Source organism: Volvox carteri, assembly GCF_000143455.1.
Source record: "Volvox carteri f. nagariensis unplaced genomic scaffold VOLCAscaffold_19, whole genome shotgun sequence".
In the NCBI taxonomy this organism is placed as follows: Eukaryota; Viridiplantae; Chlorophyta; class Chlorophyceae; order Chlamydomonadales; family Volvocaceae; genus Volvox; species Volvox carteri.
In genome coordinates, this window is record NW_003307562.1 from 1,250,890 (window position 1) to 1,276,550 (window position 25,661).

A 25,661-nucleotide genomic window follows, 5' to 3' on the forward strand; every position below is an offset into this window, starting at 1 on the left:
CTTAGCCGCATGCCCTGGCATCACCCATCCTTGTTAATTGATTTTTTTGCGAACACGCAAATTCTACATCAGAATGCAACCGCACGATGACGGCGCTTCAACCTCCCGAGCCCGCCCCTTACCCATATTCTCCACCTTCCCTGCAGCCCCATCAGCTGTTGCTGAAGCTGAAGCAACACCAGGGACAGCCTCGCTCAAATCCTCCGAACGCGTATTACAGCAGCCGCCGCCGCTGATGCCGTACCCATTGCCGCTGATGCCGCCGCCGCTGATGCCTTTCTGTGAGCTGTTCGCGTAGCTGGGCGCCGGGGCCAGCAAGGCACCCTTGCCTGGTACACCTGCGTGAGCGACCTTGCTGCCGCACAGACTGCTGTCGTACCTTCCCAGGTCCATCAGCTCCAGGGAGTCAGCGTCCAAGGCACCGCCGTCGTCGCCGGAAGCAGCCGCCATCGCTGAAACGCTTGCGGTAGTGGCAGTAGCGGTATTTCCTGTGGCGGCCGATTGATTGCTGATACTGTTGCCACTGCCGCCGCCGATGCGACTACTGCCGCCACCGCCGCTGCTGCGGCCACTGTCACCGATGCTGATGCCGCCGCCGATGCGACTACTGCCGCCACCGGTGCTGCTACGGCCACTGACACCGCTGCCGATGCGGCTGCCGATGCCGCCGCCGATGCGACGACTGCCGCAATACCCGTCACGGCCACCACTGCCGCTGTCAATGCTCTCCGCTAGCGTCGCGTCTTCCGACGGGGCACCGTCATGACAACGGGGTGCCAGCGGCGGAGCGGTGTCATTATGTCCCTTATCGAAGTGCTTGGCAGTGTCCGTGGCTGGGAGATGAGCCTCGCCGTCGGCAGCAGCAATTGTGCTAGCGGCAGCGGCCGCGGCCAAACACCTGTCGGCGGCCCAAGCCGGTTGTACGCGTCCTCCCGTCGTCGGCACCGTTGATATGGCGGCGGCGACCGCAGGATTGCTCCTGCCTCCGCTGCAGCCAGCTTCCGCCGGCTTTCGTGGTGGTCGTACAGGCGGGATAGGTACAAGGACCGCCTTGTTAGAGTTACAGCCGCTGCCTGGCGTCGGCCCCTTGCTCGTACTAGAATTCCAAGCGGGCTGATGGCTGCCGGCGGCAGTGGCGGCCGCCGCCGCCGCTGCTGCAGAGGCCGCGGCGGCGGCAGCCTTGGCGGCAGAGCCTTGCGCCGCCGCGGCGAGCCCCTGTGGTGATGTCACCGCTCCTACATTCGTACAGGAGCTCGTCTTCGCGGGTGGTGTCTTGGGATTCTGTACGCGGGGTTGGGAATGCGTCGACTGGTGCAGCGGCGACGCCACTGCCGGGCGGTCCGCAGCGGAGGCGGTACCCTGAGACCTGGCCGTACGGCACGAGTTGGGAGCTGCCTCTTCGGCCACGTGGATGCCGCCGCCTCCACGGCCGGCGACAGCAGCGCCGCCAGAGCTTGGAGAGCGCAGGGATGTCGCGGGCGAGGGCAAGCTAGATGGAGGTGAGGGCAAGCCCCGGCTTCGTGCGGTGTTGAGGGTTCGCGTTGAGAGCTGCGCGGGCTGGTCTATTTGGAGATGGGAGAGGCGGTGCCGATCGGCAGATGAGTTAGAAGGCTCTTGTGCAGGCCGGAAGACTCCGTGGCATGTAACGATCGATGATTGGTGGGAGGACTCCATAGCGTCATTGCGGGGAGTGGGGCCGGCGGAAGCGGTACTGTCGACAGCGACGACAGTGGCGGGAACGCGTGGCGTCGGCGCGTTCGGGAAGGTTCGGGAAGTTTCGGCGCCGGAGTCGCGCGCTGAGAGGAGGGATGGGATGCGGCTGGCAGGGACTCTCGGGGTGATGCCGTCGGTGACCGCGACCGTAGCAGCGCCGGTGGCAGTAGTGTCGATGGCGGGGGAGGAGATGGTACGAGTATGGCTGTAAATGGGCGAGGAGATTGGGGTGTGGTGGTAGACTGGGGTGCCGACACCGTCGCCTGAGCTGCCTGTGATGTGTCGGTTGATTGCTGGGCGTGTTGGAAGGCGGCGAGAGGCGTTCAATGATTTCTTTTCGTAGCTTTCGTGTGGCCGCTTGTTCTTGAGGCTGCTGCTGAGAGCGCGTTCGGCTGCTTCGGCTGCACCGTCGCTCCGTCGAGACTGGGATCCATCAGACTGCTGTCGCTGGTCCTCATCCTCGTACTCTCGCACACTAGAGTGTAGGGAGTCAGGACAGTTAGCGGATGTCACTCTGCACCGGTTAGGGGCGTCCATCATGGTTGTGACGAACACTTCGGCGCAGCTTCCAAGGTTGTCGCGATGCTTGTACAATAAGGTCCTTTGAATGGCAAAGAGAGGTTTTCCTTGTCAGTATGTGCTGAATTGAGGTGCAGCAGAGTCGTAGCATTGCTGCTGCGACGACTAAGCATAACTCTGCCCGGCAAGCTATAGCGCTGAGCATACACAGATATCAGCTCCATAAGTCGTGACTGATTGAACCCCATGGGCTCACCTCTTGACGCGAAGTAGTCAGGACTCCCTCTACGCCCAGACTGGTCAAACCTTCAGGGCGCTGACCAAAACGTTTGTGCACGTGCTGAAATGTTCAATCGCCGTCACAGTAATTTTACGCTCTATGATCAACTCACATTAGCAATGCATTGTCTTTGCTGTTGGAAGGCAGCTGCGCCAACATTTTGGCTGCAGGAGTTTGCCGTACAAATGTGCAAATGTCCCTGGAACCTCTCCTAGAGCAACAATGTAAGGCCACCATTATAAATTGTACAAGAGCCGTAACTTGTGTAATTTGATGAATTGATTGTCGTATTTGTCGGTTTGTTGCTGCTGCTGCTGCTGCAACCTTACACAAAGTCGTCCCTTCCTTATGGCGAAGGACAATTACGCATTCTGCGTTTACATGTCCTTATCTTAGTTCTATGCCTCCAACCTAGCGTAAAGGAGATATTGATCGCGCATTATTTTGCAGCGTGTCAATGAGCGCATAGTACGCTAAGAGCAAGAGGTCCGTTAGAAGCCTTTAACGGAAACAGATTAGATGAAATGCTGCATATGCTTTAACGTTCCAAGGGGTTTGGAGATGAAGTAATCTTGACGTGTTGTTTAAAGTAAATCGCTAACCGTCGCCGCGAGCTCACTCTTTGCGACACTTACTTCACCAAAGAGTCTTTTATCATATACATACCTTGATGCTCTCACTTAAGTCGGTCTTGAAATTTGTGTGAATCAGATTGAAGGTAGCTTCCCTAGCAGGAAACGCGCTTTTGGAAAATACCGTGTTGTATTGCCACACATCTTAGAATAGTAGGTGGACGTCGCAGTTGTGGAGCAGCGCTGTGTCATTTCACGCCGGCGGGTGCTCATTTCTGCTGCCCGGTTCTAGCTGACAAGACGCCATGGCTAAGCATCACCCCGACTTGATTATGTGCATGAAGCAGCCTGGCGTTGGTGAGTGGTGTCGGTAAACTGTACCCTTGAGTCAGAATCTGCTTCGGAGGTTAGACTTTTAACCTCTGCCATGCAGCTATCGGTCGCCTGTGCGAAAAATGTGACGGCAAGTGCCCAATCTGCGATTCGTACGTGCGGCCTTGCACGCTGGTGCGCGTCTGCGACGAATGTAATTACGGATCTTACGAAGGCCGGTGTGTCATTTGCGGCGGGATAGGTATCTCAGATGCCTACTACTGCAAGGAATGTACCTTGCAAGAAAAAGACGTAAGTCGGGTCTTGGGGACTTATTCTGGCTGGTGAGCTGGTTACCAGTTACCAGTCTCCGCTGTCGTTTCCAACCCAAGAGGCTGTTCACCCTCTCAGGCTGCTGTTTCCAGTCATGCTCGCCCAAATGGATTTCGAGGGTTAGTGGGACCAAGCATGCCATTTGAAAAGCCAGACCCTTCAGTTTTGCCCTGCCACCACCTAACCTACCCCCCTCCAACCTGTCCCCCGCCGCTCCTGTGCAGCGAGACGGCTGCCCCAAAATCATCAACCTTGGCTCGGCCAAAACAGACTTATTCTACGAGCGGAAAAAGTACGGCTTTAAGAAACGGTAGCACCCGAGCCTTAAGGATTGTTGTGACAGCCATCCGCCAGCCCTCTCCCCCCGCCAGTGGCTCCCACCTGCCCTCTCAAGCTTTTATTAGGGCCAAGTGTAACGCGCCCAGGCGGTGTCCCGTCGACTTCAGTCGGTTGGCGTGCTTGCTTGCCGTCTGGCGTGTTTGCTTATCGAGACGGAAGGATTGGGATGTTGGTGGGACAAAGTTGGCTACGTGCTTACTGGGGTTGCCTCGGGGCTTGTTTGCACTTAATTTCTATCGGCAACGATAGAGCCCTTTTACCGTAGAGGCAGGGCTGTCGGCGGCTATCTGGGGTTGATTAACGAAACCAGTTACAGATTGCGGCGGCCAGCGGCCGTGAAGCCATCGAAGCCTCTGGATAATGGAAACAGAGCAGCTCGTGGTGGTGGAGCCCAACAACGGGGACAACACGTTAAGTGTGAATCTGCACGTGAAATATTTATCTCAGATTGGTCACTGGGGGGGGGCTTTAGGCGCACGAGTCGTGTGTTCGTTCATAAGGGTTCGTGTGTGTCTTGGTGTTTAAGGGGAGGGGAAAAAGACAAGCGACGCATACAGATGTGGGGGAAGTTTCGGACGGCGTGAAGCGACCTGAACGTGTGAAGGATTTCTCACTGAAATGGGCGGTTCAGGCCATTCGTAACCTTTTTAAAAAGCGGTTCGGTTTGGGAAAGGATGGCGATCGTAATTGTGGTGTTGTACACGTGGATGGCATCAAGAAAGTGTGGGCTCATACGAACCCATGGACTTCCACGTATTTAAAACGCAAATTTTCATTCGATGCAGGCCCACGAATGGCTCTTGGAAACAACGTTCTGGCGCTTCCACGTGTTAAACAAATCAGGCTTTACGAACAAATATTACCGGCGTGCCGATCCCAGAACATCGGAAATTAGGACGTTTCGAATATTAGAAGGTTTTTCATAGCCGGCTGTGAATGCTTCGTTTCGGTGGTTGTAAGGCGCGTACGACTGACGCATGCAAAACCTAATCGGGGTCGTCAGCGCTTTGGAGATTTTTCCATAATTATCGGCATGCATCCTCGAATTATAGTCCTTTTTAACTTGACGTTATCTTTCATAGACTGTTGAAAAGGGTGCTCGATTAGCGCCTTCGGAGCGCGCTTCCATGCGCGCGAAAACGCTGAATACACAACTCGGAGCAGGGCATGCACACATCAGAGTGATTCTTGAAATATTATGAAGCATAAAAAAATTTGCCAATCACCCTTCGGCATGTATCGCGTGAATCAAGGCTTGTCTGCTTAAATCAGCCCTAGGTCCCGCGCCATCCATTCGAAGCAAAGCAAGGCAATTATTGTTAATATCATCCATATCACCAACAAAGAAGGACAGATAACTAGGTCACGTCTGACGCAGAGCGCGCGCTTATTACGCAGGCAACAAGCACCAGGAAGAGCGGGAAGGACGAGCGATGGTCATCTTGCAAGCTTCACTGCTTCCGCAAGAGCTCAACGACAGGAGATGGATGCCTGTGCTGCTCGTTGGCGCGCTGTCAGGAGCCCTAGCAGGCGCAGCCGCAGCCTACGTCACCTTGCGACCGCGTCCCTGCGAGTCAGCGAAAAGCGATGAACCGCTCCCAAGCCGGCGCCAGGCATCAAACGCTGACATTCCTAAAATTCGCGCCACTTCAGCTGCCGTCGGCGGCAGCAGCAGCGGTCGGACGCCAGACGGAGCGCCTGCCAGCAGGTGCAAGGAGCAGCCGCGACACCGCAGACCTCAAGACCGTAAATCCATCCATACGCAAGCCCCGCCTTCCCAACGGCGATCATTTCTGGATAAGGACGCAGATGCGGTCGCGGCAGCAGTGCTTGCGACGCCTTCCCGGCCGCGAAGCGGCAAGCGCATGCGGCCTGACGGGCCGACTTTGGAGGCGCTAGGTGCTGCTGCTGGCAGTGCCGTGGTGCGTCGTGGTGGGCAAGATGTCGAGGATAACGGAGCTGTCGCAAGTCACCAGGCAAACCTGATCACGGAGCCAGATGGAGGAAGTGGAAACGGAGCAGGAGACTTGGGCGGTCGCGTTGGTGGTTATGACGGCGGTGGTAAGGCGCTGGGACCTCTGCTATCACCGCTGGCGGCCACCGGACGGAGGGATCCAAGGGACCCGGCGCCTCGGAGCGGGTAAGTGAAGGAAGCTGCCAGGGTGCAGAAACCCGTTCAGCGCTGTCGCAGAAGGGAGGTTTCGGTATCTTACCTTTTTTTCGATTGATCCAACTGCTTCGCCCTGGCTGAATGATGAATGGATGGATGGATGATGGATGGTAAAAACTTAAATAATAAAGTGACGACTGGATCCTGGAATGAGAAGGAGAGGCGATTATAAAGGAGAGGCGTTTTTAAAGGAGAGGCGATTATAAAGGAGAGGCGATATAAAGGATTTCCTTGCTTTTGCACCCTCGGAAATGGTACTCTGGCTACTTTGGCTTTCGAGGGCTTCCGCGAAATGTGCCAAATGTGGCTGGGAGGACGCATAAGCCGTGGCTAGTATTTTCTCTCGACGACGACGACGACGACACCGTCCTCACACGGCGCCACAACAATGTGTGGATGTGCGTGTTGCCCCTCCTGGAGTTGCGTTACCACCCTCCGAAGGTGTAACCCCCGGGGGGGGCCCTGATGAGGGGCCTAAGGGCCAGCAGCCTAGGATGTTCAAGCTAGATTCACATCATATGGACACGTAAGAAAAACTGTTATCCTATCTTTTAAAAAAATTATGGAAAAAGCAAAATTATTTTGAGGTAACTTAACTGTTCAGACTGCTATGCCGTAGCAGTGCGCCTGCAATCTGACACTCTCCTTAGCCCAGGTACTATTGTCGCGATCCGCTACCATCACCACATCCTTCACAGCCTGATCCACCACCTAAACCCCGACAGAAAGCCCCTGCATGTGCTGTATGTATGCTGGGCACTCCAAGGGTACATGCTCTTCGTCTATCTTCCACGGCTTGGAGCTCGCAAAAGTTGCATTAGATCCTCTGCTCGCGCGCATTAGATCACCTCATAAGCTCTATTTGCTTCTTCAGTATATAGACGTAAACGCACTTGCAACCGGTGCATATCGACAGGAACAATGACAATTGACCGTCTATGTCCCCTCCACCGCCTTCTACGGTTTGAACACACACCCTAGAAACCTGCAACCAGTTGAAAAGGTTGCTGCTCACGCATCTGCACGATGCTGCCCATGTGTCAATGCTGGTCGCACACAACGTTCTCTACATTTCACATTTGCGCCCACGTCCAATCCCGCCTCTGTCCCCCGTTCATCACGTCACGCATTCTGTCTCATTTCGCATTCTTTCTCATATGTATTCTTCCAACCGGCTCTCAGGAGCCTCAGCTGGGATGACTACTTTATGGCTCTGGCGTTCCTATCTGCGGAGCGCTCCAAGGACCCCAACAAGCAGGTGCGCGATCTGCGAGACAGGTTTGGCACGATGCGGGATGCACGATGCGAGGCGACCACACGGGCGCGGCGTCGATAAAACGGCGCGCGGTTTGTGGATGAGCTGACGTGATGATGGCTCATACTGCGAGTTGTAGTTGCACGATTTTTTCGTTTTTGCGTCCAAAATCCACAGCAGAAAACCACAGCACGATTGGATTGCCCAGTTCGTATTTACTGCGGGTTCTTGTTAGGCCTTGGTAGAGTATTGGCGGGTTTCCTATCATTCGTGTGCGTGCGCTCACGCACCCACGCGCAGCCGCATCTCACACACATAAGCATGGCCGCACGTACGCACACACAAACTCTCTCTCTCTCTCTCTTACACACACACACACATTGTTATCCCCCGACTGGAGGAGGAACTTCCGCTGTCCTGCTCCACAGCCGCCGTGCCGCTGCTCTCGTCTACGCAGGTAGGCGCCGTCATTGTAAACGTCGACAACATCATCTTGGCCATCGGCTACAACGGCTTTCCTCGCGGTTGCTGTGACAGCGACCTCCCTTGGGCCAAGGTGAGGATGCGGATAGCCAACTAGAAAAACGAACTAAAAGGTACGGAAAAGTACGGAAACAGTGGAGCAGGCAAACCCATCAGGGGGACATTAGCCAGGATGGTTGCTGATATCTCGTCAACGCGCTTAATTCAAGCCTGTGATAAGTTTGCCACTTCTTTCTTTTTTCTCTTTTTTCCTTCTTTTCGATTTTTTTCCTTAGCAGGTCTAAGGACTTTCGGCTCATCAATAGACCTCACCACGTGGTCCGGTCCCAGGCTCGCTGTGATGAAGAGCTCCCCCACCTCCCGCCTCCTTCATCACCATGTAATCCGCACCTATTGGCCTGAACCTTGATTGTACTTCCGCAACGTAGTTGAAGGCCGATTATTATTATTATTATTATTATTATTATTATTATTATTATTATTATTATTATTATTATTATTATTATTATTATTACCTCCGGTCCGAATCTCGCCGATTGCCTCCAAACCCTTCCCTGCCGCAGGAGGCTCTTAGCTCCGACGGCAACCCGGACCCGCTGGCCACCAAGTACCCCTACGTGGTCCACGCGGAGGCCAACGCGTTGCTCAACAAAAATGCAGCCAGTGTGGCCGGGGCGGTGAGTTTCCCTGTTGGGAGTGAAGGGAGGCGGGGTTAGGTACACGGCAGTTTTAGGTGTACGACAGGGGGTTGGATCGTGGAGGACTTTGTGAAAGTGTCTGAGCAAGCACTGCTGCTCTTCTTCCGTACTACAAGAAAGGGGTTTGGGGAGGGTGGAAGAAAACATATTATTACTAATTTGCCCGCCAGTGGTTTCTGTGAGTTAAAACCTAAACCTAGCAGACTGCCGAGCAAGTCCACGGTTGTGCATTCCTACCTGTACGGGGAGCGAGCTTGACAGAAACCACTTTTATAACACAAACATCCGTTTCCTGGCTGTTTCCCAATGTGGTGTCGTACTTGGCCGCTGCCGGGTGTGCGTCATCAGTTCATTACTGCCTCGCCCGTCCCCCTCCGGCTGACTGCCCGCTGCCCTCCTCCCCTCAGCGCGTTTACGTGACTATGTTCCCCTGCAACGAGTGCGCCAAGTTGCTAATCCAGGCGGGTGTGCGGGAGGTAGTCTATCATGAGGTGGGTTGGGGTGGAGGGGTACAGGGCGCGGTGGTGGTTGTGGTGGTTGTGGATTCGTCGGTTAGGCGCGGTGGTTGGTGTAGCACGAGATGGAAGTGAGGTGGGGTGAGATGGCGTGTTGAGGAAATGGGAAGTTTTTGGGAAACTCCCAAGGCATTCCGAAAACAGGTGCGTCCTGGCTCCTAACCCCGATTTCAGTACATTAAGCTCGCTGTCACGTATGTTACGGCTGCAGGACAAGGTACTGCATTTGGAGGGAGGAAGCCGTCGTAACGGCTCAGAGGCTGACGGTGTGGGTCAGGCGGCGACGGCGGCAGCAGCCGTGGCGGCTCCGCCAGCCTCTGCCGGACAGAAACAGCGGGAGCGGCGCCTGCGGATGGAACGGCAACACGACATGCAGCAGCAGCAAGGGGAGGCGCTCTCCGGTACCGCCGGCACCCCATCTGCCGTACTGACGCCCTGCACCCCGCTGTACGACGATGAGGACGACGATGACGATGAAGGAGAAGAGGAAGAAGAAGAAGAAGCGGACGGAAAGGCGGCATGGAGTGCGGCACAGCAGCACCACATACGCCAGTTGACGCCGGACAGTAGCGCCCGCAGAGCTTCGCTGGCGTCGCTTGCTACACCGGCCTCGCCCGCCGCCACGGCGGCGGCCGTTGCAGGATCTCCGCCGGGGAATCTGCCGACGCGGACACCTGCATCAGCGGCGAGCCGGGACGCCCTTCCGGCGGCCGCCCCAGCCAACGACGCTGCTGCTGCGGCCGCTGCTGCTGTAACTCCAGATGGCGTAAACGTCGCCGCCGCCGGCGACAACGGCCCGCCGTGGTCTGGCTTTTGGAGCCACCCACGTGACGACGCTGCGACCCGTGGGTCGGTATCTCTTCCCGTCTCTGCCGCGACGGTCGCCGCAGCGCCGAGCTCCGCTCAGATCCTTTCCTCGTGGGCTCGATCGCAGTCGCCCGCTGACTCACCCCGGCACCAGATGCAAGAGTGTAACGGTGCAGCAGCGGTGGCGGGGTCCTCTGACGGAATTCGAGGGGGAAACGCCGGTGTTGACCACAATCCGGCGGTGGCGCCCTTGTCGGCGTCGCTGGCATCGGCGGCTGGCGCCGATGTGTGCTATCTGGCGTCGCTGCGGTTGCTGCGATTGGCGGGAGTAAAGCTTCGGCAGCACAGGATACAGAAGGTTATTTCCATCCCTGGACCGGCGGCGCGGAACTCTGGCGCTGAGGAAGCATGGGCTAACTGACGGGAGCGCTGACGAACAGACTTTTTGTTCAATTATTAACGGACAGCTTGGGGGAACGACTGTTGTTTGAGGGTGTGCTTGTTATGAGAGTGTCGCTGGGCTCGAGGCAAAAGAGGCAAGGAGTTGGTGGAGGATGCGTAGCGGGACCTTTGCATGCCAGAGCTTTTGCATGTGGTGCTTTCATGTGGAGGAGAAGTTGTGTTGGGACCCGTCTTGACAGCCGACAGTCGCGCATCGTTTAGGCTTTCGTTCCTGTCTCCTAAATCGTGTGTTGCATGTGTCGCATAGCGCCGAAAAACGATAGGAACCATGAATGTCCACTGTCGATATGTGTGTGGATGCAGCATGAGATTCTCTTGCGAAGGTGTTGTTGCTGGATATGGACGTGTGAGAGCCGAGGGTGGATGTGTCCGTACTCAATGCGGACAAGGGAGATTTGTTGTTAGTACACATGTTTCGTCTGGAAGTAGCGAGGAAAAGCGCGACTGTGGAAAGGGGCAGAGAGTTGATGTGGTTGAAGCGAAGGCTGTTGACAATGGCGATCCTTGGTCCCTGCCGTATTGCACAGTCGCCATCTGTACTACAACTTTGCACGCTGGCATGTAACTTGGTGATGGAGTTTTGTCCGTAGGGATTTTAACGATGACATGACATGGCACGACACCATGCGGTGATGAGCAGTGAAGTAACCATTGATCTGATCTGGCAGTCTGGTCCAGGTCCGCTGGCATCCTATAAGCTTTACAGCTGCTTTGGGCGTAGGTTTGGGACGCAGGACAGCACACAGCGCATGACTATAATCCGGCAAACCAGAGCGGCTGCAGGAAAGCAGAAGAGGGAAGAGATTGCACAGAGCAAGCTGGCGTGCGGGCTCTCTGGACCAACTGCCCATCGCCTTCTGTGTGCCACGCCGTGCATAGCAGGTCTTCGTTCCCTTTCTCCGAATCCTTGAGGCAGGGCAAGCGAGGTACAATGTACAATGATCAAGGCAGGTTAATACAACACCGCCTTTCATAAATGTTAGCAATTGTGTTTTAGGATGAAGTGTACAGCAATCGCCATGGAATACCAACTCGGAGAGTTAGCTCTCCCGCTCAGCAGGACATAGGTCGAGATTTCCACGCGTCCCAACTTCACGGAAAGTCAAGCGTTTCGCACGTCAAAATGAATCGAGGCTTTGGCGACGCTGGAAAAACAGCATACGTCGACACTGATGTCATAGACACAGGACACAGAAGCACATCTTGCATAAATGAAGCCTTAGTCGCCGTGGACCTCTTTTGCAGGTCTGGCTGACAGTCCCGGTGTTTTCAAGATGCCCACATTAGGGGTGACAGTCAGTGTCCCCTGGTCCACACACGCACGCTCTGAGGCTTTGGCAGCTCGAACGACGAACGAAAAATGAGGAGGCTCTGTGGGTTTCTTAATGCACAAAGAGTTGTAAAGCGTGGCATGTATGCGACGCACACGCTACCGAACATGCATTTCAACGATCCAGCAGGCGAGAGACACACGGTCGCTAGCTCGCGCCGAGGGGCACGCAATGCTGGGTTGCAGTCACGGCCAAGCCGTACAAAGCTTTGGGAAGATTTGTGTCTGACGCCTGATCCCACCCCTTGAGGAAAAGTAATCACATGTATTAATACGATGTGTTAAGACTTCGCTGGGCATGAAAATCCACTACCATCACGCCTTTAACCTGCGGAAACGCCCGATGTGCTCAGTATCTGGTACTGAAATTAAGCATGAGTCGTTTAATGGGGCGTTCCTGGTGCACCTCATGCAAGACGCATACACATGCTGGCTGACACACACGCATACCCACCCCTAGATAACCGCGGCCATCGCTCACAGGCAGCTTCCTCTCTCCGCTCGCTCCATTATTGTCACATGACCTGTAGCTGTTGCTGTCATGACTTGGCCATGCATGTTAACCGTACATAAACATGCCAGGGCAGCGGCCCACCTGCATACTAGGTGGTGTGACGCCGCGCCTGTCCTAGTTCTACTACCCGCTTCGACGCCTTCGATAGAGAGGGGGAGAGAAATAGAGTTAGGGTGAGCTCGCCGGCCTTCTTCACGCACAAGTGTCAGCCCTTGAACACTGACCGCGTCAGATGGGTGTTAGTACAGTGGACATCGCTCGTGCTGAAACGCACATGTAGCAACACAGCGGAGAAGCACGCGGTCAGCTGACGAAACCCAAAGCCAGGGCTGCAATGTATAGCGTTTTGCATCCCTGCTACAGCCCCGCACCAAAAGCAGGTAAAGGACATCGTTCCGAGTGGGCGAGTCCCTTTCCATCGCGATTAATAACGGGGAAGCGGTGACGCGGTGGCGTCGCGACAATATTAGTAGGTCGACGGAGTTCCGTTCATTCCCTTGGCGCCTTTGCGCGCTCCTGGTAATCATTTTTGGGGGGCTGTGGGGCCGCACAGCCGCCACACATCTCGTCATCATCACCCGCTGGCGTCACCGCCAAAGCAGCCCCCTTTCTGGCGCCAATTCCCAGCGTTCCTTCGACAAAACTCGCCGCGCCTAGCACCAGCGCGACGCCGACGGCCATACCGCCGGACCACATCCCAAAGTGCAGCAGCGCCGACCAAATGAAACGGCCTTTGCCTTTGCCAGCGCCGCCGCCGCTGCTGCTGCGGCCGTGGGCCAACGACCTGCCTGCAGAGCTATTTTTGTGCGCGCCTTCCCCTGCCCCGAGCTGATCAGCTGGCGCCCGGTTGACCGTGATCTTCGCGGTGTCCATGTGAACCGTGTGCTTATATTCTGCAGCCTCTAGCTTCCGGAAATCTGGGCCGGCAGCGGTGGCGGCTGCGCCGCCATCGCTGCCCCAGCCGGCGGTGCCAGTCACAGATGGGACCGGGCGTCCGCGACCAGGGCTATGTCCCTTGGCTCGCCGGTTGTGCCGCCTTAAGATCCACTGCCACCACGGCCGCCGGGGCTGTCGCGGGCTCCTGCTGGCGGCGCGGCCGCTTTCGCTGCCGGAGGCATCCGCATCCCACAACGCAACACCGCCCAGCAGGTGCCGACGTGATTCGAGCCCCACACTCCGGTGCCGCCCTGTCGGACTTTCTCTCGGCGCCTCAGGAACACCCGGCGCTCGCGCCTCCTCTCTCGAGTGGCTTTCCGCAGCCGCTTTGCTGGTGCCGGCTGCCCGCAGCAGCTGCTGCTGGGCCGGAGTTGGCTGCTGTTGCTGCTGCCAGGGCTGCGCCGTGCTGGCGGCCGGCAAACTGCCCTCGAAGCTGGCCTCTGCCGCCATGGAACTGGTTACGGAGGGGCTCACCAGGTAGCTGTCCAGCTGGCCAGGGAACAGCATGCGTGTGCGGGAGGTGAAGGCGAGCTCGCGCGGTGGCATACCTGCGTGCGCCGCCGCCGTCTTATATGCAATGGGCGCGTGTGGTAAGGGATCCGTGGTCATGGCCGAGCTGTCGGCCCCTGTCTGCCAACGTGCACCTAGCGTCCCATGTTGCTCGCGTGCGCCGCCTCTCAGTGCCTGCTGCGGCTGCGGCGGCGGCGGCAAGAACGAGCTGCGAGCGTGCGACACCAGCCCATGGGCATCCGCTGGGAGTCCCCACGACCCACGCGACTGCATGCTTTCGTACAGGTCGTTTATATGGCTGGTGTTGTAGCCCTGCGGCGGTCTGGTGTCCACGGTGGCTGTCCTACCCAGCCGTGACGGCTGTGTCATGGTGGCTACGGTGCCGGCCTGGGGCCGGTAAGACGGGTTCGTGAGCAGCAGTGTTGGCACGCCGGCGGCTGCAACGACAGCTTCACGGAGCCCCATCTGTGGTGCGGCGCCAGGGGTTGGTGCTGCCGAGCCGTGGCTGGAGGACGCGCCGCGGGCGGATGCGGCGTTAATTATGTGCCTTGGGTAATCCGGTGGGGAATTGGATTGCTCAAGGGGCGGCGGCCGCAGGTCTGGCAGGGCTGATCGTGCTTTACTGGCCTCAGATGAGCTGAGCGTGGTGGTGGTAGAAGCGGTTGGGGATCCGCATGTCGCCTGGCTCTGATGCGCACGTAGCTGCGGCGTTGGTTGTTGCTGCTCTCGCTGCTGTTCTAGCTGCTTCGGCATCTGCGATGAGGACGACCTGTCCTTGCCAACGACGGCAGCGGCAGCTGCGGCGGGCGCACCGGTATGCGCTTTCGCCGCCGCCGCCGGTGCTACTGCTATCGTCGTCGCCTTTGTCATCGTGGTCCTGCCTGTCAGGCCATCTGCTGCCGTCTGCTGCCGCTGCGCTGTCTGAGGAGCGTCTGGTGCAGCACCCGCCGCTGCCGCCGCCGCCGCCGTTGCTGCCGCCATCTGACGCCGAAGATCCGACAACGACAAGTTCACGCTGCCTTCCCGACTCCTGTTGTGTTGCTGCTGCGGCGGCGCCAGTGATAGCTGCGCGAGCGAAGGGGACGAGGTGGACGACAAAGAAGCATCGCGCGTCAAAACCACGGTCGCCGCATTGGGCACCTCAGGCCGTAGCTCTTCTCTAACCTGCTGCCGCACGTGTGTCTGCGCCTGCGCTTGCTTACCACCAGGAGCAACCTGACGCTTCTGCTCTTCTGCATCCTCATCAGCCGCCTTGCTCATCGCATTTGCTGTTGCTGAGGCATTGAACATGCGGCCTGCGTGTGTCCCCATCGGTGCATGGTGCGGCACGGGCGCGGGTGATGTCCGCACCTGCACATCCCGGCCCTGACTTCCCTGACTCGTCTGGAGGGTAGGCAGCCTCCGACGGACTCCAGAGGATGGTGTCCGGTTAAGCGGCAGCATCTCCTCCGTCACCCCGCCGCCGCGATGCATGCTGCCTGCGTTTCGCAAACCCGCCGCGCCTCCAGCACCCTCCCGATCCACATCTCCGTCATCGTTGCAGCCAACACCGGTAGCTTTGACGGAGGGCGGCGCTGCCGCCCGCGCAGCACCATCTCCATCATCGATACCCACGGTGTGCTGACGCCGTACCACGCCATCGTGCGAGCCTGACATGGCACGAGGGGACCGTGTCCGGCCTGACGCGCCCCGCCCAACCATCAAGCCGTCCGGCTCGTCGTCTCCACCGCTTGGCGATTCCAGCAAGCCGGTGTCCTGCGACCGGCTCTGCCGACGAAGGGCCATGCACTGGCCGTAGCGCACCGATGCGCAAGTGTCCGCAGGCATCTCACAGGGCGGCACGAGCAGGAGTGAGCCGCCGCGCCGCCGCTGCGCGGATGATCCCGATCTGTTACGCGGCCGTGACGGCGACGAGGAACGCGAGCCGCCGCCACTGCTGTTCTTGCCACTGCTGCCACTCCTCGCCGCGCTGGACCGTGTTGAGATAAGAGACGGCCGGTGTGAGAGCTTGCCGCCCTCGCCGGCCCCGCCCTCGCCTGGAGATGCCGTGTGCATGTCCCGGGTGAGTCCACCTGGATTGGGGCTGTCCATGTTGGGGCTGTCCGCGCCTGCACCCGCACCCGCACCCGCAGCGCCCGCTGCCGTGCTTGCAGTGATCGAGTACGATGGAGCTAGGCCCTGGGCGCCCTCCCTTGGATTCGAACTGGCGTGCTGAGTCAGTGGCGATGGCACGCTCCCTGCCGGCTGTGAAGAAGGCGGCCTCTGCTGCGTTTGCTGCCGCTTGTCGTTGGGCCCAAACAAGTCCGCCCTGCTGGAGCTTGAAAGCCAGCCCTCAGCGGCGTCTCCAATCTGCAGGAGCGACCAGAGGACCGCGCACAGAAGGGGGCATAGAAGTCGAGAAACGTCACTGGATCGCCGGGAAATTACAGCACGCAACGCACCTGCCGTTACTCGAGTGACTTAGCGTAATCTGTGCTTGTAAAAGCCAAGACCGAAAACTCGAGAGAAGCTCGACAGCACAGTAAAGTCAGTGGCACTCACCTTGCCACGGAGGTCAACCAATTGGGTCTGCAGCCGGTCATGGTCGACGCTCATAATCTCCAACGCCGCGCGTGTGCGGCCGAGCTCCTGGCGCGCCACAGCAGCCGCAGCCGCGGCGCGCCGAGCGCGCTCCTCCTCAGCCGATAGCTCCTAGGCGATTCAAAAGGAAACGCAGCACGCATGCGCCAGCATTGGTGCAACTTGAGTTAATGGAGAGCGGCAATACCGCTATGTCGCTTTACTGTAACTGCACACCGCTTAGCCATGCCATGCAAGGCGGCAAGCTGCCTGACGTCTCCAGCCCTATTGCCTAAGGAGGCCACCCAGCACTCGCGCCGCCCCGTAACATCGCTTGCTGCCGAAACATGCGCATTCGATCCTTCTGTTCATTTTCCCTCTTTCCCCTTCCCTCCTCTCCCAGTGCCGTTTCATTCTCCCCCTGGGCCCTTTCCATGCATGGCCAGGATGGAGTAGTCGCATTGGCCACTCGGGCACTCCCGCTCCGACTTAACTGGCTGAACGGCACCCTATCAAGCATCACGCTAGCAGGATTTCCTCATTGCCACCGCCACCGAGCAGCCGACTCCAAGCGTGTGGCAGAGCACAGCTAGCACGGGCCCCACCTGTTGCGCGATGAGCGCCTTGTTGCGCGCCATGGCCAGCTCCAGCTCCACCCGCGTCGCCCACGTTTTCGCCGCTGCCAGGTCCGCTCGCAGGTTCCCGACCTGCTCCTGCAGTAGTCGCAAATGCCGGGATGGACGGGCCCGAAATGTGGACGCACGCACGTGCGTATGTACGCGAGAATGGACAGTATGAAGGACAGCGGCGCATGTGAGGACTCCGGAGGTGCCGAAGGTGAGATGATGCCTGCTGCACACAGCCGGCCCTAACACCGTGGTCCCAAACCCTGATGGTGTTTCTCCCTCGGCAACAACCCCATACTACATTGATTTCCTCATGGGCCTTGCTGTCGTACCTACAGAGCACAACATGTCGCGCCATGCCAAGACCCGCACCTGGCATGCGCCATTCCATGACTGTACGCACGCAGCCGTGTATCACCTGCCTCCCACAACACCTAACCGAGATGCAAGATGCACCAGCAACTCATCGTCAAGTGAAACGGGCCCCCGCCCTAGTCGCCGTCCGTCACGCTCCCCAGCAGGTCCCTGCTGCTATGGAAGCGGCGGAACTTCCGCAGATGGCAGAACGCGACACAACCCACTCCCGTTCACCCATATTGTATGTGGGACCCTCGTTCTGGGGAGTGGGGCATAGGCAAAACCTACAAAACAAAAGGACTCCTTTCCTCAGCTCGGTCGCTCGGCAACACGCGGCCTCCTACGTGCTCCAGGCTTGCCTGTTGCTTTACAACCTGGGCTTCGTGAAAACCTGGACTCTCATCTACGTCCCCGTACCGGCGGTGACGAGCTGCCTGTAGATGTGTCCACCTCCGACTGGCCGGCCCGTTGCGTCGCGATGAGGCGCTCCAGGCGCAGCTGCGCGGTTGCGGCAACGTGCTCCGCTTGCTCAGCACGCTTCTCCTGCTCCGCACAGCGCTCCTGCAGCTCCTGTAACTGTTTCCGGGCTAACGCCTCCCTGGAGCAAAGACAACATGTCAAGGATAAGGATCAGGTTTCCAAGGACTTTGGAACTGGGAACCAGGGGAGAACCAAAGAAGGCAGTAAAGGATGGAGAAAGATACTACTGCCATTCGCCTGCCAGTACAGCCATGGACAGCCGGATCTGCCGGATCGCATAGTGGTGGGGAAGCGCCAGGGGCCGTGGCTGGCATGCATGCGTGAATGCGTGGTACGTGCACGCAGCGCGCACCGCGGGTAGCATCTTTACCTTTCCTCCATCTCAACCAGTGCAGTCTGCCACGCCGCCACACTCCTTTGCCGCAAGATGAGCTGCTGCTGAAACGCACGAGCAAGAGAATCCGCCTCCTCCGCCCTGCGAACAGCAATTCACGACTGTTCAAATAAACTAAAGCGTTAATCGGACATTGTCGAACAAGTGGGTCGGGGAGCGGCGCACATGGTGAATCCATACACGTGGTTAACCCTGCTCGTGGCTACCTAAAGATTCCGGGGTGGAGATGCTGCGGACCTAGGCGCCCGCCTGGCGCAAGTCTCATCACACGCCCCTCCACCATGTGACGACTCGCATCGGTCGCTGCTGACCCTAGTGGCACAAGGAGGCGGCATCCGAATCCGTTGGGACCCCGAAAACCGTGACACCCAAGGCGGCAAACGTTGCCTTTCGATCGCGGATGGAAGACGATGCTGTGTCCCCATGCTAAGGAAAACCCAAACCGAGTGCCATTTCCTTCATTTTAGGTTTTACCGCGAGGCTGCATGAGAAGCCACCGACAAGTTGTGTGACCCACAAGACAGCCAACTCCACCATTACCCAGTCAATGCCTCGCGCATATACAGGTCACCGCACACACCTCTCCTTCGCAACTTCTGCTTCCTTTCGGGCAGCCGCCAGATCAGCCAGTAGCCGCGATGTCGTCTGGTTGCATGCCTGTACCACGCTAAAAAGCTCCGTGAGGACGTTACTTGGTAGACCCGCGGGCAGACCAGCCGGCGCCACCGAGCTAGCAGCTCCTAGGGACCGGTCGGGTGCCGCTGCATCAGCCGGCTGCACCGCTGCCTCAGACGCCACCTGAACGCTGCCGCCGGGTGTAGGTTGGGCTGCGGGTGCATCAGCCGGTGATCCGGATAGCCCCTCCGCGACTGCACCTGCTGCAGCCTGTTGTCCGGGTCGGGTGGAGTCTTGATGTGGCGCTTGGTAAGCTAATGGCAAGACTGGGCGAGGCTCTGAAACCCCTGCGGTGGCGGCGGCGGCGGCGGCGTTAGCAGCAGGATCGGTGTTGGTCGTGCCGGTGGCATCCATTTGGACGATGGGGGCGGGTCCGAGTGGATCAGCTGCCGGCAAACCCGTCGTCAACAGTGCCGACAATGCCGTCCACAGCTGGCCTTCGGAAGGCGAACCCAAAACGGCTGCTGGTCCTGGCGCCGGTGCTGCAGCTGGTGGTGGACTGGGTGTTTGGCTTAACGCCGAGTCACGCTCCGCCCATGCATGCCGCGGGTAAGGCACGAGCACGTCCTTGGCAGCTCGATCGTCCGTGCCGCTTCCACGGTGCGCGGCTACCTGCGCGTGCTCTTGCCTTGCAGCGTCCGCCATGTTAGAAGAGCTGCCGTCGAAGCGATGGCTCGGTTGATCTGCCACAGAATGTCCTGTTGACAGCGGCTGCGCATGGGTAGCACTTGGCCTGCTTGACGCCGTAGGCAGGTCCTGCGTTGTGGGTAGCTGACGTGGCGGCGCTCGGGCCTCCATGGGCGCTGGCGCCAGGCCACTCAGGCGCGAGAGCCCGGCCAAAACGCGCTGCAGCTCTCGGATGACATCACCAGATGAAAACTCGTAGCTGCTGACCCAGTCGTCACCTGGGTCCTGGAACCGCCCGCTCAAGCCCGCCGAGGCCGGCCAGGCGGCGTCCGGCGGTACGCCCGAAGATGCAGAGCCGATGCCGGGCACGGCTGGCTTGGTGGCGGTGTACGCAGCCCGCAACGCGGTGTAAGGGTTGTCCCCGTATGTGAGGCGCCGCTGTGCTGTGGCTGTGGTCATCTGACCAAGAGAAGCTGTTGCCGTTGTAGGGACTGTAGGGACGTTCGGCCGCCCGGTGTTCGGGAAAGATGGGGAGAGGTTTGCCGAGGGCGTGTAAAGCAGCGGCGAGAGGGTTTCTGAAGGGGTATGGATGAGCGGCGAGAGGGCTACCGAAGGCGCACTGAAGAGTGGCGAGAGGGTTGCTGAGGGCGAAGTTCGCGTCGGCCAGCCGGAAGCGTCGGGTACTGCAGCTGTGTTAAAGGCCTGCCCCGGGGCGATGCCGGCAGGGTATGGCTGCCTCGCGTACACGCTTGGCCCCCGGGCGGCTGCAGCGGGCCTCGAGGAAGGTCCAGGGGATGCAACATGGGGATTTGCGGATAGGACTGGCACGCGCGATCCAGGGGTCATTGCCCGCGTCTCTTGCATGGTGTATGCTGCCGTTGGCCGAGCGGTGTACCGCGTAGCGGCAGGGGTCTTGGACCTTTGTGCAGGCATGCTGCCATGGACGGGGGTTGTCCGGGCCAGAGCCATCTCAGTATAGCTTCGTTGGCGACCGGGGGTGGTAGAGGTGCGCCGTCTCGCGGACGGGACGTAGGCAGACGGGCTCCTTGCGGGCGCAGCAGTACCAGTGGACTGAGGCGAAGGGCCAAAGCGCGCAGAGGCCCCAAATGTGCCAACGGGCGTCGTGCTGGATTCAAACGTGCCCTCCCACCCTAAACCTTTCTCGAGACTCGTAGAGTACTGATTGCTCTCTGGAAGTGACATAAGCTACTGCCTTGAGACTAAGTCCGGTGTTTAAACTAACAAAGTTTGGTTACAGCATTGCAAGAGTCAGCGGGCGGCCTGTGTCGACACAGGCCGCCCGCTGTGGAGTGGACGATGGCAGGGGTTGACCGGCCGAAACCTGAACTTGACCGCGAAGGCGTCGTTTGTTTACGCGCCTGACGAGTTCGCCAGCGAGTAATCTACACAAAATATTCGAAGTGAGGCTCTCGGCAAGCTGTCAAGGTTCGGCTTACAAGGCAAACTTGGGGCTACAAAAAGGAGATGCACAGCTAGGGTCAACATACAAATCAGCGAGGAGCGAAAGCTTACGACGTACTAGCTAGGCGTGAGTCAAGACCTTATACGGCGGATTTCAGGTGCTGGAAGTTGTGCGGCCGTTGACAGGAATCGCGACGAAATGCTGAAGAAAAGTTACCGTCATTCCTCGACGAGCTTACCATCACAAAAATAGGGCGCCTTAGCCAGGCAGTATTTGTGGATTTTAAGGCATCTACCGAATGCAATCTGCTGAATCGCTATGACGAGCTTCGGTCTTATAACTTGCTAGCCTTTACAATCGTGTTTCTAAGCAGTGACTAGGTCCTGCGACGGGGCCCTGCAGTTAAGCCTGCTTCGCGCAGCGGGGCAGAATGTCAATTTATGACTTAATCCAGCGAACAAGTATCATTTTGAAGAAGTGAGCAGTATAATGCTGTAAACGTTTGACGGAAGAGAGCGCAACTCTCAATGACTGGACTCTGCGTAGGTATGAGAAGTATGACGCCCCCATTAAGACAAAAGGCAATAAAACGGATGACCCCTTCATGGAAGAGTATCAAGAGGTGGAAGCTGAGTTGGAGAAGCTGCTCGAGGTAAGGAGGATGCCACACAACACGTCGCGTGTGCACACTGAAGTCCGTGCTGTGTATGCAGGCGGCTAGCGACGTTGCCTGCGAGCAATCCCGGGCGATGATTGCATCGAAGAACGCAGAAATCCGCAGAGCCAAAAACGTCCTACTGACGGAAGCTGTGTCTGCGCTAGAAAAAAGGGTTAAGAAGGGGAGAAACATCAACAAGCAGATCATCGCTGACCGCCAGGAAAAGGTACGCCTTCGGGGTATGCATGCAAGGGGGCTTCACTGTCAGTTGTAGGCGACGAAAGCTGGGGATGCGCCAAGGACCGCCATTTTGCTACCGCGTGTCCGCAAATAAGACCCGGTGTTTGACCGCAGATTAAGGACCTCATCGAGCGGATATATGCTGTTCCCGATGGTATGAGCATGGCTACAAACAGGCGCCCAGCACGGGTAGGTGATTGGATACCCAGCTATCCCGCATCGCTGCAGCAGATGCATCCCTGCCGTAGGTTCTTTCAGCCTAGTTGCCTAGGATCCTGATGTGGGGATAACCGCATGTGCTGGCCCCGCTACCCCTCCCCCCCGGGCGCTGGGAAACGCCCCCTGCTGCCAAGTGGAAATTCCCCGTTTATACCCGTGAACACGTCGCGTGTTGTGAACGCGGGTGCGGCAGATCTGCACTGCGCGTGTGTGGGGACGTCCTAGCGGCCTGGTCATAAGTAGATATGCTCTAACGGCCAAGCCATATGTGGGTATGTCCTGACGCCCTATAGCCATATGCACATTCGCAGGCTTACGTCAAGGGCAAGAAAGGTGCGGCCGTGTACATCAACGGCGGCATGGACTCCAACCCAGCTGCCCAGGATGGCTACTATGCGCACACGGAGGCGACGCAAAAGTTTGAAAAGGTGCGGTTCTGCTTGGGCGACCCTCTTAAAACCGCTTCCGTCATCTCCTAAAGGGGAAATGCATCATCGATTCCCATTTAGGGGATGAGCCAAAGGGGCTGTAATTTGGTTAGTTTCTATGTTTGTTTAGGGGAAGAACTAAAGGGGACAGAAAACCCCTGTTCGTTTGTGAGTAGGAAGGTGGGTTAGGGGATCAATCGCTGAGAGGGTGGCCGTCGATCTGGAGCCGGGTGCCCCTTGACACACGTCAACAATACAAGCAGAAACTACACAAACACGTGTCAGCATCTGCCCACGAAAAACTCAACGAGGCATCTGTTGAGTAGAACTTAAGTGGAACTTAAGCGTAGTAGACGTTTGCTTGGTCTTGGATCTTCCTGCTTTGGGCCTTCTGCGCTACATGCAATCCGCATCGGATCTGGCCTGGGCCTTTGTCCTGGCGGTGTTGATGCACACTACTTGACGCTAGGCTGCAGTCGAAACGGCCTTGTCGCGATGAGAAGCACCCTGCGTCTTCGTGTCTGATCCGTGTTGGATGAAGTCCTTGTGGCTGAAACAGCAAAGCGCATCAAAGCAGTCGGTCCTGACGACGCATAGGTAGGCGTACGTGGGGTCATCGCGGCCATCGGATGGCATTTGGGCCATAACCGCACACTCTGGGTGGCTCTGCATACCCGTCGGCATGATCAAAGCTGTGACTTGAATTGCCCAGTCCCACTAGTCGTTTGCATGTAGGTCTTCCTTCCAGGGCCGGTGTTCGTGATCAACTCTTCGATAAATACTTTGCATCGTGCAGGAGTGGGAGGAGGCCAAGAAAGTGCAAGACGAGAAGCTCAACCAAATTGACCATGCGGTCGAAGAGCTGGGTGACATGGCGCGAAACTACGGTAAGCGCGGGGCGCTGGTGGGGAAGCTTGGGCTGCGGCTACTTGCGTGTCGTGATGTAGCGTGCTGGACGGCTGATCATATGGGTTGTCGGCCTCTGGTCTTTTCCCGGTTACTTCATACTTTTGAGGCCCACCCTGCAGCGCACCAGCGACTGCAGGGCAGGCGCATGGCCTTCATGTTTTCCGACGCGCACTGTCAGGATTACATTGTAAGGCAGCTATCTACTTGGGCACGACCAGGTACTTAGTTTAGAATATCTTAATGAATAACCCTGACGACCCTTCTCGGCGGGCCATCATCGCATTTTCCGGTCCAGCCTGCCGCGTTTGCGGGCGTTGCTTAGCTCGTACAGCACCGTGACCTTTAGAGAAGCTGATTCGTAGCGCACTTAAAATCTACTACTCTCACCCCGGTCACGTCAAGTCCTGTCAGGTTTTTCTCATTTTGCAAACCACCGCTCGTCTGCTCCCCGTCCCTTTGCTGTCGCTCACATTCGCGTCGTGGGGTTGTGGTCTGTTCTCTCCTTCCTAAACTCCTTACCCTCCGCTTCACACCGCTGCGCACCCCGCAGGGACCGAGCTCGATCGGCAAGCGCCCATTATCGATGACATCGAGCAACAGATGGACAAGGTAACCAAGAGCCTTAAGACCAACAATGCCAAGCTCAAGGGCATCGTGTCCAAGATGCGTTCCTCGCGCAACTTTTGTGTCGACATCATTCTTATTACGGTTTTGCTTGCGATCGGTGCCTACATCTATGCCATGTTCATGTAATCGCTGAGTTGTTTTCAAGCAAGCAGCCACGCCCTTCACGAGGTGGATTGCGTCTCGCGGGGCGTTGCAGATTAGGTATATGGCTCGTATCGTGGTTAACTAGCGCGAAACTCGGGGAGTCGGCGTGCGGAAAGGGAGGTGCTATCAAGGAATTGCGCTTGGGAGAGGATGCATGAGGACTTGCACCATGTACAGGTAAATGGGGTGCATAGGGAGATTTGCCAGGCAAGCCCCGTAAAGGGAGGGGAGTAGGCTTAGAGAGTGTAGTCGTATGAGGTCATGTGTGAGCTAAGATTAGGGGGGAGAGGGAAGGTAGCTTAGGTTAACACGGAAATTTATTCCTTGACATGCAATATCGGTACGTTTGACTGAGGTTGTGGTCTTGGCTGTGGTTGCGGTCTGGACCTGTGGCCTATGGTAGCGCGCAACCCGCTGGCTGGTACGATAGTTGGACTGCGTGGTGCTCCCTTTAGCAATGTATTACCTGTTAAAAGCTAATTTTGAACCTGATCCTGAGTGCTAACGTGCTGCATTAGTTGGTGTCGAGTCCTGCACAGGCGCGGTGCCGAAGTCGGCTGTAGATTCCTTGGCTCGGGAGGAGCCTGACTTGCGCTGACTTTAGAGACAGCTCTCTCGGTTGTGCTGAGCCCCGTGTACAGAGATTTTTTAAGCATTTGACTAAACGGTGGCCGGCAAGAAAGCTCGCCAAATCGTGCGTGTCAGAGCAAATGGTGGTTTGGCAGAAAGATAATCACACTTTGCTTTCGGTGATGGCAACCTTTTGTTATCTCAGGAACGGTGAGCTGGGATCTTGGTTGCTTTGGCTGCGTCCGGAACGTGGCCTGTATCTTCCGTGTGTGTGTTGGGGCGTCCCCCTTAGAGCAGCGCAGGTCTTGCTGTGCAGCTGCGCGTTAATATATGTGATAGCGTAAGCGTGGTGCAAAGAACCGAGGGAATATGTATGGCGCTCATTGCGGGTGTTGTGGCGGATGGCCTGGAATTGTGTTCCATGCTAATGACGCCATATTTGGCTTGCTTTGGTTGACGTGAGCACGGGCGATGACCTTACGTTTCTTATGATCTGTCGCGATGTCGTGTGCCCTGTGTGGCTGAGCATCTTGCTGTGGGCTCAGCTCTTTCAACAAAGTTGCGTTGCGCTGGATAAAGGCTGCGGGCCAAAAATTGTCCAGTAGGTGTGCTGATGTATGAACATGGGGTGATGTGCTTTTATTTTCAGATTACTGCGGTGTCTTGGTCTCACGGGAACAGTTGATTGTTTCCCTTGTGTTCAAGGGCCGCAAGGGCGAGCCGGTGACTGCACGGCAGAGGCTCGGAAGTGCAGCAAACCAGAGCAGACATTATGCTGGCTCGAATGGCCGATTTGTGATTATGAGCCGATCGATAAATCTTCAACACGGAGCTGTTACAAACGTAAAAGGCTGCAAATTGCCGGCATAGTACCTATTTCGAAATTGGCAACCTGCGATTTCGTCGGCTCAGGTGTCTTAGTCCACTAGAAGCAAACCGGTCTATTGAGCACCAAAGCGGCCCTATGATTGTGGTTG

General features: G+C 57.5%; 5 protein-coding genes across 5 annotated transcripts; 3 read left to right on the plus strand and 2 right to left on the minus strand.

Moving 5' to 3' along the window:
- Nucleotides 1-63: 63 nt before the first annotated feature.
- On the minus strand, nucleotides 64-2,671 carry VOLCADRAFT_91062 (uncharacterized protein; the record flags this gene model as incomplete). Its single annotated transcript, XM_002950616.1, has 3 exons — nucleotides 64-167; nucleotides 759-2,227; nucleotides 2,625-2,671. 3 exons carry the CDS (start codon nucleotides 2,669-2,671, stop codon nucleotides 64-66), a joined length of 1,620 nt encoding a protein of 539 aa, XP_002950662.1.
- Nucleotides 2,672-3,185: 514 nt separating this feature from the next.
- VOLCADRAFT_91063 (uncharacterized protein) lies at nucleotides 3,186-4,725 on the plus strand. Its single transcript, XM_002950504.1, has 3 exons — nucleotides 3,186-3,441; nucleotides 3,518-3,708; nucleotides 3,954-4,725. The coding sequence occupies exons 1-3, from the start codon at nucleotides 3,390-3,392 to the stop codon at nucleotides 4,041-4,043; spliced, it is 333 nt and encodes a 110-aa protein (XP_002950550.1). The 5' UTR covers nucleotides 3,186-3,389; the 3' UTR covers nucleotides 4,044-4,725.
- Nucleotides 4,726-7,403: 2,678 nt separating this feature from the next.
- VOLCADRAFT_81171 (uncharacterized protein) lies at nucleotides 7,404-9,894 on the plus strand (the record flags this gene model as incomplete). Its single annotated transcript, XM_002950505.1, has 5 exons — nucleotides 7,404-7,496; nucleotides 7,951-8,049; nucleotides 8,540-8,653; nucleotides 9,082-9,165; nucleotides 9,401-9,894. Coding segments are annotated over exons 1-5 (840 nt in total), but the record flags the coding sequence as incomplete, so codon positions are not given.
- A 2,897-nt stretch (nucleotides 9,895-12,791) lies between these two features.
- Nucleotides 12,792-21,130, minus strand: VOLCADRAFT_91066 (uncharacterized protein; the record flags this gene model as incomplete). The annotated part of the gene is made up of 8 exons (XM_002950617.1): nucleotides 12,792-14,813; nucleotides 15,099-16,097; nucleotides 16,290-16,439; nucleotides 16,913-17,020; nucleotides 17,708-17,888; nucleotides 18,141-18,245; nucleotides 18,745-20,537; nucleotides 21,128-21,130. 8 exons carry the CDS (start codon nucleotides 21,128-21,130, stop codon nucleotides 12,792-12,794), a joined length of 5,361 nt encoding a protein of 1,786 aa, XP_002950663.1.
- Nucleotides 21,131-21,493: 363 nt separating this feature from the next.
- Nucleotides 21,494-24,096, plus strand: syp71 (Qc-SNARE, SYP7-family; the record flags this gene model as incomplete). The annotated part of the gene is made up of 6 exons (XM_002950506.1): nucleotides 21,494-21,541; nucleotides 21,603-21,773; nucleotides 21,902-21,976; nucleotides 22,318-22,434; nucleotides 23,231-23,561; nucleotides 23,894-24,096. 6 exons carry the CDS (start codon nucleotides 21,494-21,496, stop codon nucleotides 24,094-24,096), a joined length of 945 nt encoding a protein of 314 aa, XP_002950552.1.
- Nucleotides 24,097-25,661: the final 1,565 nt, after the last annotated feature.

Coding starts and splice junctions, on each gene's coding strand:
- VOLCADRAFT_91063 (XM_002950504.1), top strand. CDS start 3,390: ATGGCTAAGCATCACCCCGACTTGATTATGTGCATGAAGCAGCCTGGC. Junction 3,442..3,517: donor CATGAAGCAGCCTGGCGTTG/GTGAGTGGTGTC, acceptor TCTGCCATGCAG/CTATCGGTCGCCTGTGCGAA. Junction 3,709..3,953: donor GTACCTTGCAAGAAAAAGAC/GTAAGTCGGGTC, acceptor GCTCCTGTGCAG/CGAGACGGCTGCCCCAAAAT.